The sequence below is a fragment of the Brugia malayi genome (genome assembly GCF_000002995.4).
Source record: "Brugia malayi strain FR3 genome assembly, contig: Bm_v4_Chr1_scaffold_001, whole genome shotgun sequence".
Taxonomy (NCBI): domain Eukaryota; kingdom Metazoa; phylum Nematoda; class Chromadorea; order Rhabditida; family Onchocercidae; genus Brugia; species Brugia malayi.
Genome location: NW_025062475.1, coordinates 2841613 through 2855830, shown reverse-complemented (window position 1 = coordinate 2855830; position 14218 = coordinate 2841613). Strand labels below are relative to the sequence as shown.

General features: G+C 23.5%; 3 protein-coding genes across 4 annotated transcripts; 1 reads left to right on the top strand and 2 right to left on the bottom strand.

Moving 5' to 3' along the window:
* Nucleotides 1–1785: 1785 nt before the first annotated feature.
* Bm836 (Uncharacterized protein) lies at nucleotides 1786–2397 on the top strand (the record flags this gene model as incomplete). Of its 2 annotated transcripts, none has more annotated exons than XM_043076354.1 (3): nucleotides 1786–1938; nucleotides 2208–2284; nucleotides 2358–2397. In XM_043076354.1, the coding sequence occupies 3 exons, from the start codon at nucleotides 1786–1788 to the stop codon at nucleotides 2395–2397; spliced, it is 270 nt and encodes an 89-aa protein (XP_042932288.1). The 2 variants fall into 2 exon arrangements, with proteins under 2 accessions (XP_042932288.1, XP_042932289.1); XM_043076355.1 differs by having other exon boundaries at nucleotides 1936–1938.
* An 816-nt stretch (nucleotides 2398–3213) lies between these two features.
* Nucleotides 3214–7521, bottom strand: Bm4382 (Myb-like DNA-binding domain containing protein; the record flags this gene model as incomplete). Its single annotated transcript, XM_043076353.1, has 11 exons — nucleotides 3214–3220; nucleotides 3579–3692; nucleotides 4201–4430; nucleotides 4683–4764; nucleotides 4847–4937; nucleotides 5236–5392; nucleotides 5599–5805; nucleotides 6150–6261; nucleotides 6516–6622; nucleotides 6747–6848; nucleotides 7381–7521. 11 exons carry the CDS (start codon nucleotides 7519–7521, stop codon nucleotides 3214–3216), a joined length of 1350 nt encoding a protein of 449 aa, XP_042932287.1.
* A 3198-nt stretch (nucleotides 7522–10719) lies between these two features.
* On the bottom strand, nucleotides 10720–13126 carry Bm17348 (Uncharacterized protein; the record flags this gene model as incomplete). The annotated part of the gene is made up of 6 exons (XM_043076352.1): nucleotides 10720–10866; nucleotides 11284–11394; nucleotides 11788–11883; nucleotides 12055–12153; nucleotides 12432–12652; nucleotides 13063–13126. The coding sequence occupies 6 exons, from the start codon at nucleotides 13124–13126 to the stop codon at nucleotides 10720–10722; spliced, it is 738 nt and encodes a 245-aa protein (XP_042932286.1).
* Between the last annotated feature and the right edge of the window lie 1092 nt (nucleotides 13127–14218).

The following is a 14218-nucleotide window of genomic DNA, read 5'->3' as shown; positions in this document are numbered from 1 at the left end:
TAAAAAGTTTTAAAAATATTAATGAAATTAATCACTGTTTAATTTTAATATTACTGAAAAAAAAATTAAAAAAATTTTTCATTCTTTTTTTGTATTCTTAAAAATTATTTCCAAAAAAGATTAAAGCGATATTAATTCATTTGATTGTATATTTATGTGCCTTAATTAATAAATATGCAATATTTTCATATTTTACTGCCATTTCTCTAATTATTAAGCAAATGTCTTTTTGCAGTAAAAAAAAAAGTTTTTTTTTTTTTTTTTTTTTCAAATATTATTCAGATTATTTAAGTGATAGCAAAATTGTAATCGAAGGAAAAAAAAAATGTTTCAATCCAATTTAAATTTAAATCAAATTCATGAGCTATTCTTTTAAATTTACTTTCTGCATAGAAAAAAAGTTTCATACCTTATAAAATTAACATTTTATCATTTCATTCTTGAATTATATTTTAATCATTTAAGTATTTAATACTACCAAAGAACAATTATTATTATTAAATAGGAATTACTTTTTCTTCTTCTTTATCTCTCATTTTTTTTTCTCCTATTAATTTCGGTAGAGAAATTTAAAAAAAAAAAAAAAAATATGTGGAAAATGCTTTTTTTGTGCATCAATGAAAAAAAAAAAAAAAGATTGTTAATCTGAAATAATTTCTTTTAATAGTAAAAAATGAAAATTTTCAAAAATTAAATTTCCCAATTCATTTGAATTAAAAAAATTTAAATTTTTTTCTGAAAGTAGCATAACAATTAAAATGTTATAATTTATGAAATTATATGCAATTCTGAAATTGTATTTGGTACTTTTTATACAATTTAATATGATTCAATTTGATTGATATAATTCAATTTGTATTATTTATTGAAATAATATTTCTCTATTATCATTATCATCATTTTCAACATTAATTCAATTTGTATTATTTATTGAAATAATATTTCTCTATTATCATTATCATCATTTTCAACATTAATTCAATTTGTATTATTTATTGAAATAATATTTCTCTATTATCATTATCATCATTTTCAACATTAATTCAATTTGTATTATTTATTGAAATAATATTTCTCTATTATCATTATCATCATTTTCAACATTAATTCAATTTGTATTATTTATTGAAATAATATTTCTCTATTATCATTATCATCATTTTCAACATTAATTCAATTTGTATTATTTATTGAAATAATATTTCTCTATTATCATTATCATCATTTTCAACATTAATTCAATTTGTATTATTTATTGAAATAATATTTCTCTATTATCATTATCATCATTTTCAACATTAATTCAATTTGTATTATTTATTGAAATAATATTTCTCTATTATCATTATCATCATTTTCAACATTAATTCAATTTGTATTATTTATTGAAATAATATTTCTCTATTATCATTATCATCATTTTTTTCTATACCTTAAAAATTTGTGTGAAATTAGCTAAATTGATCTATGTAATTCAGACTAGTCTTTTTTTTTTCTCTTTTATCATTGCTTTTTGTTCAATTCTTTTTATATTAAATACATTTAAAAAAAAAAACAAAAACAAAAACAAAGTAACGATAAAATTGTGTTGACATAAATATGATGTGACAGAAGTTATTTCAAATGATATTATTTAGGGCTATTTAATTCATTTGCTTTCAAATTTTTTTGAAACTTAACAATTTTTTTTTTTCAACCGATTTTGCATTTTTCTCATTAACTACAAATGTATCCAAATGCATTTCGCTACAATAAAAAATGACAATTAACATTTTAAATTTTATTATGGTTTTAATCAACAAATCCATGCGGTTGTGTGAACTCAATTTACACAATTCCAATCTTATTTTAGACGATATTAAGCAAAAGTTACGAGAAGTGAAACAGGAAAAGTTGACATTACCAGAAAGCGAATATAAAGAATTTAAAGCTGATATGGTAAATTAGTCAGTCAATTTTATATCCCTCAAAAATTCAATTAGCATTAAGCATGAAAATGGCCACTTTAAGCTTTTATTACTTTAACAGTATAGTTTTTTTGTTTTTTGTTATTTGATCATTTCAAACTTTTGTTTAAGCTATTGAAAGATTAATCGAGAGAGTTAGAATATCTTTTCTAAACATTGAGAAATTTCAAAATTTGAAAAGATTTAAAATAATGAACAACATTGTTATTTTCATCATAATCAAATTTTCACATTTTATAGTTTGATGATCTAAAGCTACCATTTACGATAAATTTGCTTATCAACGATCAAAATGAAACTGTTTCCGTTTCCAGCAAGTTTGCTTTTTTAATATTGAAAATATTTGTAAGTATTTAACTTTCACAAATATAAAAATATGATCCGTTTTAGTATAGACACGGCCAAGGGAACGACGCCAGTTAACCAATAATTAAAGAGATCAAAGAATCAATCAATGTTTGAAAGAAAAAACTTGATAAAAAATTTAACCTTCTGAATTTTATTTATATTTTTAATTCATATTAATTGATCGGACTAAAATAAATTTCATAACCCTATTAATATAATTTTCGTATAATTTCGTAAATTTTATTTGTCCCAACTTATTTAGTGAAAGTAATAAATTATGTAACAAATACTTCATTAAAGGATAATTTAATTAATTTACAGAATAATAGCATAGGAGAAAAATGAAACAGTGAAAAACCATTGAAATATATAGTTAGCCATCGTAGAAAGTGAAAAATGGGAATTTTACCTTAAAACATTATTTTCATGATATGAAAGATATTTAAAGAAATATTACAAGCGAAACTTTGAAACATTTCTGGAAGCCCACAATCTTACAATTTACAATTAGATTTTTCTAATGTAAATTTAAAATTGTTCTTATAGAAAAACAAATATTATAGAATTAAAAAAAAGAAAAAAAGTTTATTAAAGATAGATGTAATTCAATTACAATATTTTAAATAAATTTCATTATGTTTCTAAAATAACACAACTATCTTTCTTCTTAACAAGTAAAGTACAGATAATACTGATTATATCTACTATAGCTCCGCTTGACATATCCTGTACTCGGTTGACAGACATACGACTGACATATTAAAATAATTCATTTGTGATGCTAAATGAAGAGTGAATGAAATAAATATGATCTCTAAGTTACAATTTTGAAAACACATACTCTACATTAACAAGAAAGAGCAATCATCGCTTATCATTGTATAAATATGTCCATATACTACTTCCTGCAATTATTAAAACGTATAAATGTAAACTTAAATTTGAAGTGCATAATTCTATTTAAAAATTCGGAATAATTATAGAATAAAAAATAATAGAACTACAAGATTCAAAATTATTGAGAATAAAATTATGGAAAAATCCAAAACAATGAGAAGCATAATTATTGTCTTCACATTTATTTCCTTACTTTCTTGCATTTAACGACTGATTTAATAAAAACAAATAATTGAAACTTTTGTTTGAACAAAATTCTGAGAGGGAAAATGATATTTGGAACCATATTGCTATGGTTAATTCTGTATTTTTATGATTAACTATAAGCTAAAACTAAAGAATACCACAGCAATTCGAAAAATCTACTTCTTATTTTTGTGATGTGATTTCCTTTGTCGAACCATTTCCGACAAATATTTGAATCGTTCGATACACTGCTGCTTAGTTTTACTCGATACACAATTAGCAATTTTGTCCCATCTAAAAACAGTCACCAAAAAATCCACTTCAAGTTGATTATCAATTAATAATTGACAGATAAAAAAGACAAGAGAAGACAGAACAAAACAAGAGAATTTACTTGCAGAAAGCAAATAAAGCAATACATTTGAAATCATGTAAAAAGAATAACAGAACCATCGCAGTATGACTAGCATCAGTTCAAAATGAATGGATTTAAAAAATTCCTCAGGAGACTTACGCACTTAGATGTTCATGTTACTAGTACGATAAGCACTGCAATAAAATTAATCTGCAATCTGATAATTCTGATAAAATGATGATGGTAATGTCAGAGAGATCAAATATTTATAACAGAACTAAAATTGGATGTATACTAACAAAAGTGTTTCTTTAATTTTTTTCTCTATCTATAATTATCTATAAATACCTATAATATAAATACTATGAATACAAATAAATACTTAATTATCTGTAAATATTGTTAATTATTAATAAGTGTGCCAAACCAAAAAAAAGAAAATCTTACCGACCAACAGTGCCTTTTGGAAATTCCTGAAGTGCTGTTTCAAACAACCTCTGATCATAATCTGACCATGAGATATTCTCTTCTTCACTGTCGCTATTTTCGCTTGAAGTATCCCAATTATTTGATGTCTCCTCAAAAACTTGGTTTGCTTGATTCTGCGACGTTATTTCTGTAACATTCTGCACGGTAGCACTTGACTGCGAATTACGTAATAAATCCGCATACTCGTCCTGTAAAAAAGTAACATTACAACTAGTATAAGAGAACAAAATAAATACAAATGATTGAAGTGAAAGACTGATGAAAAAACTAGAGCAAGAATTTTACAAACAAATAGTTGAGGTGTTTGAACAGCTTCTGAACTAACTTTTTGGTACCAAAATCTATTCCTATCGCAAAAAAAAAAAAAACAAAAGGACATTAAAAATAATTACAAAAATTTCAGACTTCGAAATATTTAAACATTAAATCTGGTGACGAACCCTCTTCATCTGCTTTAATTTACCAACCATAAAAGTTATACTTTGCGGTGATCGATCCAGTGCTTTTGCCAATAATTCCCATCTGAAAAAACAGTTCAGCATAAATATCAAAAGACTGTACATCTTAATTTCATTGAATCAATCAAGAGTAAATCTACCATAACCTGTTAGGTGTGCCAGCAGGATATTTCTCGGTGCTCAATCTAACAAGCAGTGCCAATTCTTTACTAGACCATGAACTACTGTGAAAAACATCTGAAAATCAATGTGCGCAACAAAATTTTTATCAATAAAAATGGCTTCAATTCATATATTAGCTTTTAGTTATATATTGGTTTTTAAGACGTAGCATAGCAACTACTTTGTGTGTATAAAAAGATTTTTTAATGTCTTAATATATATTACCAAGCCAGTATTGAAATGATTAACTAGCTATAAATGTGTTAAAATATTTAATAGGAATTTGAAAATAAAAAGATGATTTCTATGTTATATCAATAATCTTCATTAGAGAATTTTAAAGCACATAAGCTAAAATCAATTCAAAAATTACCATTATTTTGCGAATCAGATTCCCTGGCAGAATCTTCACTAAAAACACAGGAAAGGACTGGTTTTATGTCTGAAGCTACAGCATATTCATAAACAGGTTGTCGTTTTGCAACATAACGACGTGAAGAGACCTCGTCACCCTTATTCTTTTTGTCAGTCTAAAAAAGCTAATATAGTTAATCGAATTCAAAATTACTGGACAGGAAAATCAATTTTCCCTAATGTTGACTACCTGTTAGTTGATAATGATAAATTTTTTTTTAAAGCTTTTGCTCCAAAGAAGACGCTTAAGTTACAGTGAGAATTAAACCAGGAAAAAAGAAATGTGGCTTATCTCAGATTTTTCAACTTCAGATTGACGCACTGTGATGTGAGTACGAACAAAATCTGGTAGTGAAACAGCAACATTATAAAGAAATGATACGATTAATGCAGGTAAAGAATTTCGCCAGGATGGACAAACATCAGACAACATTTCAGCTATTTCTGCTTCATATAAAGTCTCAGCATCACTTCCAATTTTTTTCAGTTGTCGAATTTCCTTTTTACGTAATTTGCTACGAGTTGAAGACTGCAAAATAGCATATCAGTGATTAATAAAGCATATTAATTCACTATATCTTTAGAGACAAATATATGATTACATAGCAAATAATGATTAGTTCTAATTGAAAAAATGTCAAAAACTTCTCGCTAAAAATTTCTCTATGAAAAATTGGATTTGCCGAATCATTGTGCAACAAAGCATTGAACAAGAAATGATTGATTCACTACTTCTGTTAACTTTTTTTTTTCACATCCACAGGATAATCTATATTAGGATTCTCAGTAGTGTTTAACAATTTGAATGTAAAATAAAAAATTATCCATTTAAAAAGTTGATATTTGAATTTCAAATTGGAATTTAGAACGAACCAATGTCAAATACTTATCTATATAAGCACCCCACAGCATAAAATAATGACCAATCGAAGAAATTATTACAAGTATGACCACTCCTTCAAACCAGGATAATTTTCGTGCACGCCTAAAAAAACCAGAAGTATTACCCAATTGAATGATTAGTGACCATTTCAATATTACCACAATTCTTGGAACTTGACTAAGGAAAGTTCCAAAAAATTGAGGCTAAAAAAACAACCCTTCGGGAAAAGTTATAGAAAAAAAAGATGCACTACTCTTTTACATTAATTCAAAATTAAATTCACCATCACACTGCGTCTTTAAAATAGCTTTTTGGCAGATATAGAAAAAAAAATCTGACAATGTAAAAAAACCAACCGATAGTAAAAGACAGGTTGTCTCCAATCTGGAAGACCATTTTCTAAAATACGGTCGTATTCTTCTCTTAAATCATGCGATTTTAAAACTTCATAAATGGCAGCGATCTGCAAGGAAAGCATTTGCCATCCATACAGAATATAATATTTTCAGTTCTATAAGTGAAAAAATGAATGAATGAAGAATGAGATAAGATAAAATAAAAAATGAAAAGTAAGATAAAAATGAAACCTTTCTGAATTGCTCTTCTGCTTTTGCATCTGAATTACGATCCGGATGCCACTCCATGCTCAATCGACGATATGCTTTTTTGATACTCGAAATTTCGGCATCCTAAAAAATTATCATCTAAAAGAGGATGCAACAAAGAACATAAAATAAGCAAATACTTCAACAGCTTAACAGGGGGTTATTAAAGATAAAACTGAATGTTAAAATTATCAATTCTATCAGTTATGTAGTTATGTTTGATTCTCCATAAATGAAGATAAAAATGTATCAGCTAATAATATATTGAATTAACCGCTATAATATTCCAGCTCCACTCATCTTCATCATCCGTTTACTGATCACAAGTTCCACTTCTAATTAAATTTTAATTTTATTAGCTGACTCGCCACTAGTAAGATAAAAATAAGTTTTTCACTATTCCATCATTATATGTTATACATCAAATTATTTAAAAATCTCAAAGTTTTAAATCTTAAAATTCCTAAAAGTAAATTTTCAAGTGATTTTTAAGCAAAAAAAAAAAAAAAAAAATCAGTTTTTAAGTAATTTTTTTTTTAAGATAAAAAATTACGAGATAAAAATGATGAGTTAAATATAATAGCTGCACTAAAAAAGATTAAAAAAAAAATTTTACCTTTGGAATTCCATAAAGATCGTAAAAATTTTCGCCCACTTCTTCTACCAGATCGTAGATGAAAAGTTCTTCTGTTGTCCATGTGAATACAGCGGTGAATTTCAGTATGAGTAGTAGTAGTGGTGATAGTATAAGCCACATAATATACTTTTAATAAAGTTAAATTAATAAATATCGCTAAATGATTTCTAATGAATAACTGATAGATACAAATGATAAATGATAATCAAATAATACTGAAATAATCCATTTCTATTGCAAACTATTCGCTCAGGAATATTATCAATTGTTAAAATATTTGTGCCACATTTATTTATTGTATAACATATTGCTGTGATAAATGATGAAAAGAGATTTAAGAGAGAGAGAGGGAGGGAGAGGGAGAGAGAGAGAGAAAAGAAGGGAAAGAGATGAAAATGAATGATATACACGAGATAGGAAGAAAGAGCAATAGAGATAGAAAAGGAGAGAACAAAAGAGCAAGAAGAGAGAGAGAAGTAAAAAATAAAATTATCATAAAATTAAAGAGTAAATTCAACTTACCGATTTCAATTTTAAACTTTTTCACTAATAATTATCATAATTTGATCACTGTTCATTATTCAGTCATGTTGCAGATGAGAAATAGTAGAGATTGGGAAGAGTAGAATAGTTAAAACAGGTGAAAGTAGCATAGTTGTTTGAGAGAGAGTACCACTTGATGAGACTGATAGAGGGCATGATATTTGAAGTGATAAATGAAATTTTATCAAATAACACGAGATGAGATTATTTGATGAAAAGTAAAAAAAGAAAAATAATTTGTTAAAGGAGAAGAGAGAGACTGATAAGAGTTTACGATATAATATATAAAGAGGAGAGGGAAGAGGACAGTTAGATAAGATAGTGAATATGAGTAAAGAAGAGGAGTGTTAGATAAGAGACATTGGGAAACAGTTAGAGAGGACAGTGAACAAGAGTAGCTTAGCATTGTTTTCAATGCGAGACTCTGTTGTAAGCGTGATTATGACGTGGAATCACGTGAGACACGTCGGGGACCAATGTTATTCGCTGCTATATGTAATATCATTTTATTTTACCATCAGTATGATCGATCATTGTAATATCGCTGATAATATTCATAGAAAGTGTCAGAAATGTTGTTTATACTTGTAGTGATAACATATCTAATCAGTTTATTGGCTATCAATAATTTATAATCTTACAATTTGAAAAAGAAACTGTGAAAAAAAATCAAACTATGAATAAATCTAATCGAATTTTTTTTCTGAATCATTGATGATAATGGTGATATGAAGGTGAAATAATAAGTAATAATTACAATTACTTAATTCTTATGATTTAATAATTCAACAAACATTAAAGTTAGTAGTAAATAAATTATCGGTATTGTTCCGAATTATTGGTAATATTCCATTTTCTTTTATTTAATGAAATACGAAAATTGATAAAACGGATGTATCAGATCATTAAAATATTCTAATTTCTATTTTCTATTCATTTTGAGATTAAATATTATGAGATAATGAATGCATTGATGAGATTAATTCTTTTCGGATACATGAGAATAACCGGAATTTATGTATGTGTGTGATCAAATTCTTGAAAGTATTAAATGATGATTTTGACAATTAATGTTTTAAAAATTTTGTAAATCGAACAATGAATTTATCCTTAAATTTATTATTTTTGAAAAAAAAAAAAAAAGCTGTGTTTTTATTGAGTAATAAGTGATATAATAGTACAATTAATTATTCACACTTTTCAAAATTTATTCAAATTATAAAATTACATTCTAAGATTTCATTGCATTATTTTCTATTTAATCTATTGTTTAAAATAAGCAATGAATGCTAAATGATTGAGTAAATTTTAAATTAGATAGTAAATGATAATTGTGATCAATCAACATTCATTATGAAAAAGAAGAAAAGAAAAATGGGAAATTTTATATATTTAATTAAATTTACCATAAATAAATTATAATTTTTCACTGGTATTATTCATAATAATTAATATTAATAATATAATTCATATTCAATTAATATCCATTTATTATAACAATCAATATTTGATATTATTTGTTTGCATTGAATAGTTCAACTCAACTTGATAACCTATTTGAATTATACAAAAAGGATTTAATTTAAAATCATTTTTGAAATTTTTCACATTCCTAGGATTTCATTTGTTGACATCAAACACCAATCACAGTGGAAGGAAACCATCTGACTCAAAATCAGAGAAGAAATTGTAAATTTAAATTTTCCAGAAATCAAATCAATCATTATTTAAGCTTTCAGTGATAATCAGATTACTATTAGTAAATATAATTTAATATCAATACATAAAGTAAGCTTAAAATATGCTAATTAGCATCCCATAATTAATAGTCCTATAATTATAATTAAATTTGTAACTATTATTTTAGTAAATTAACAAAATTAATTTTGAAATGCCTGGTATAACATGAATACATTGTATATTTTGCAACAATATTAGATGAAGAACGATGTATACTTCATAAATAATTTTTTTTTCTATTTTCTACCATCACTAATTAATTTTAAATTTTGAAAAGTAATTTTGAATTGATCAATTAGGAAGTGATTCAATCACGGAAGAAGTATATTTTGATAGGAATCAAATCAATTTAGCAATTATTCATTATCAATAAGTCATTTCAAGTATTATATTCAGATTCTGAATCATATTTTAATTCACATAAATATATGGTAAGACTAGAATAACAAATTATATTTATTAAATGGTACTCATTAGTTTCCTATAATTGCTTAATTCTAAATAAGTGTTATCAAAATTAGAACAAGAAATAAACTTTTATTTATCAAATATTATTTATTTGATTAAGTACAATCTTTATTAATTGTATGTATAAATTTTACATTTCACATAATTTGTAAAAGGATTTAGTCGGGAAATTTTGAAAAATTTCATTTTATTTTTTTTTTTTTGCTATTGAATTATTTTTCATCATTTCTAACAAATAACTTATGAGATCATCTCAATAATTAATCAATAATCATACTTCAATGATTAAAACTTTATTGAAAAATTGATACCATTTAAAGAAATATTTTGAAATGTTCAAAAATTTTCGAATGACATTTTAAATGTTTGAAATATTCAATTAATCGTTAAATGTAAAATCATTTGTTACAAAATGATGGAAGTAACTGTGCGGGCGCAATCATTACAAAAACAAATAAAGTATAAAATAATTTTAATTTTTTAAAAACTAATTTTTTTTTTTTTTAATATCTGAATTTAATTTAAATACTGATTAATAATAAAAACAAAATGTAAATATTTTCATTTCTAATTATTAACAACTGGCGGTGGCTCCTGAAAATGTACTAATGCGACAATTTTTTCCGTCTGAGCTATTATTTCATTAATTGTTAAAAAGCCATCGTAATTAGAATCCAAATGACCAAATGCTTCAATTATTTCAGTTTTATTCTTCTGAAAAAAATTTTTCAATTATCAGTAATAATTGCAAAAAATAAAAAAAAAAAAAAAAAAGAAAAAAGAACTAAAAATATTTAACAGTTATCATAAATAGATAATTGAATGCTTTAAATTCACTTTTTGAAAGAAATTTTTTTCCTAAATTTTAATTTTGAAATGATTTACAATGAGAAATATAATATATATATATTTGCTCAGTTCTAAAATTATTTATTAAATGTAACATTAAATAAATATATAAAACTAAAAAGTGTAATATTCATTTCTATTCTTATATTATTATGAAATTAAATAAATTAATTATTTAAATTATATCATTGTTCTATGAATTTTAATTAATGATAACTTTTAAAGTATTAATTAGTGTTATTGTTAATTGAAAGAGATCAAATAATTCATTCCATTGCTTACTTTGGTATTTGCTCGAGCAAAATTAAACACTTCTTGAACTGATAATTTATGATCTAAATTTTGATCAATAAGTGTTATCAATTGGTAGGCTAAATTCTGATTTTTTCCTGCCTGAAATATTCAAATTAAATGATAACTTCAAAAAATGATCTTTAGAGTGTAAACTTAATGTTGACAATAATAGTAATAGTAATAATAATAATAATAATTAAATAACAAAATAATAACATAGCAATAAAATAAAACAATAACAAAAATAATAACACTATTAAATAAATAATAAGTAATATTATTCACTTATATGTTGTCATAAATTAATTTTTTTTTTTTAGAATATTATCAGCCATGCATGTAAAGTTACGTTTAAATTATCATTTCATGAAATTGAACAAATTAAATTTACACAGCAAATAATATGCAAATTCAAATTGGATTAATTAAAAACCACTTGAATTAAAGAAAAATGAAACGAGAATTTATACTTTTATTTTAATATTTATTTACCTGCTTATTAGGATATTGCTGATCATTTAAATTGCCATTCATAGCAGATGTAAATTCATCGATGGTAATTTTACTATCACCGTTAAAATCAACTAACTAAAATAAAAATAGTAAAAAAAAAAAGAATGAAATTGTTTACATTTATGTTTTATTTTTTACCAATAATAATTAATCGAAATTGTTAAATTGTTAATTAATTGAAATTGATAATTTTTACTACTAAATTATTTAATTTTAGAATTCTAAAATTATTTAAGCTAAACATACCTGAAAGACTTCATGTATAATTTTTTCATTAATTCCATTATCTTTTGATTGCATAGCTTCAGCTGGTGTTATCACTCCATCACCATTTTTATCAATACGCTATGATAAAAACAAAATTTGTTAATTTAATTAAATTATTTAAAAAAGAGACTATTCAAATAAGTCAGTTAAAAATTTTGTAAATAAATCAATTAAAAAACAATAATAAAATTTGTTAAGTAAACAAAAAAAGAAAAGAAAAAAGATTAAAAAACTTTTAGACAAAAAATAAAAGATAAACTTTTGAAAACTCATTTAATAACTTACTCGTTGACAAAAGTAAATCATTCATATGTTTTTTTTTTTTTAGATTTCAATTTAAATAATTTTGTTTTTACCTTAAAAATTTGTTCATTGTAATTGATCGATTTCCGAGTTAATAACAATGTTACAAATTCTGCTATATTTAACATTCCATCATTATTTCGATCTTTTGATTGAATCATTTCTTTTAATTCCTTATCACTTTTAATTATATGATTCATTTTATGCCAACTTTTCATTTCATTCAATGTTATACGCTTATCATTGTCCTTATCAATTTCATCAAAACGTACAACTGAAAATCAATGAATGATATTTACAATGATAAAATTTAAAATTAAAAAAATTTTTTTTTCAAATAAGTTAATTTTAAATGTTGTATTATTTGATTTTTGATTAATTAATTCTCAAATAATTCATCTTATTTTAATTAGTTCATTAATAATTCAGATTGGTACATTAAATAAAGTTGAAAATTTTGTATGATTTAAAAAGAAAGACTAAAAAAAAAAAGTTATATTTAATATTGATTGTGTTGTATTAACAAAATAATCATTCTGATAAAATCAGATAGTATTATATTATGATAAATTTGTATGGTATATCATTCTGATCAAAAAATTCTTTATTTTCATATTTCTGTTTCTAATTATTAATTTTTTTTTTTGATTTATTTGGACTTGAAAAGGAAAGAAAAATACTTACCAGTGTTTACATTTTGCGCCACAATATTTTGTAAAATATAAAATATGATAAAACAGAAAAACATTTAGAAAGTCGAACAATCTGAAATGTTACTAAAATTTTTGTAATTAAATATATATTCAAAAAAAAAAAAAAAATTCATTAAAAGATGGAAAACAAAAAGCATTGAAATTATTATCATTTACAATTCAATGATTATTATTTTAAATTAAAAAAATTTCAAATTAAATTTTGTTTGAAATTTTACTCTTAGTATTATTTACATTATTCATTGTTTTTTGCTATTGATATAATGCAAAAAAAAAAAAAATTTTTTTTAAAAATTTATTAAAATTTTTTTTCCTAAAATATGACAATTAGATGAAACCCTAATATTAGACTTTAAGATTATCCATCCTATTCTTATATTAATGCAAAATTTAAATTTCATTAATTTTTTTGAACGCATAATATCTCAATAATTTCATTCAAATCTACCAATTGCACAAATTGCTATAAATTAAAATTTTAAAAAAATCCTTATTTTATTAAAATTCAGAAATATAAATTTTCAGAGAAAAAATTTATTTCGATTGTATGACGAATAAATAATTTTGTAAAATATTATCAATGCGTAAAATGAATGAAAAAAATTCTTTTTTCATTCATTTTAATCTATTGAAGCAATTAAAAAGATTGCGCTCCGCCAATTGCGCCAACGGCAAAATAAGCAAACAAAAAAAAAATGCGAAAAAATGAAATTACAAAGGTTTTTTCTTTCTGACATTCTTTTTCTTTTTATAATACAAGGAAAATTTTAAATTATTTCCAACTATAGAAAACTTGATTTTTTTCTTTTTTAGAAAAAAAAACCCCAAGCAATTATTTTATTTTATGTCTTTTATTTATTTATTTATTTACGTTTTTCATTTTGTAAAGAATGAAAAAATAAGAGATAGAAGTAAAAAGGGAGAGAGGAAGAGAAATAAATTTAATTTGGCAATTCTTTCCTTTTTTTTTTCGTCGATAAATTAAAAATAGCAATTATGCATAAAATCATAAATTAAAACTAATATCAGAGAAATGATGAATAAAAGGAATAATTAACTAATTGATTAATTAACTCATTAATTCATAATTAATCAGCTTTTTGTTTTAATTAAAAATTATTTCTAGA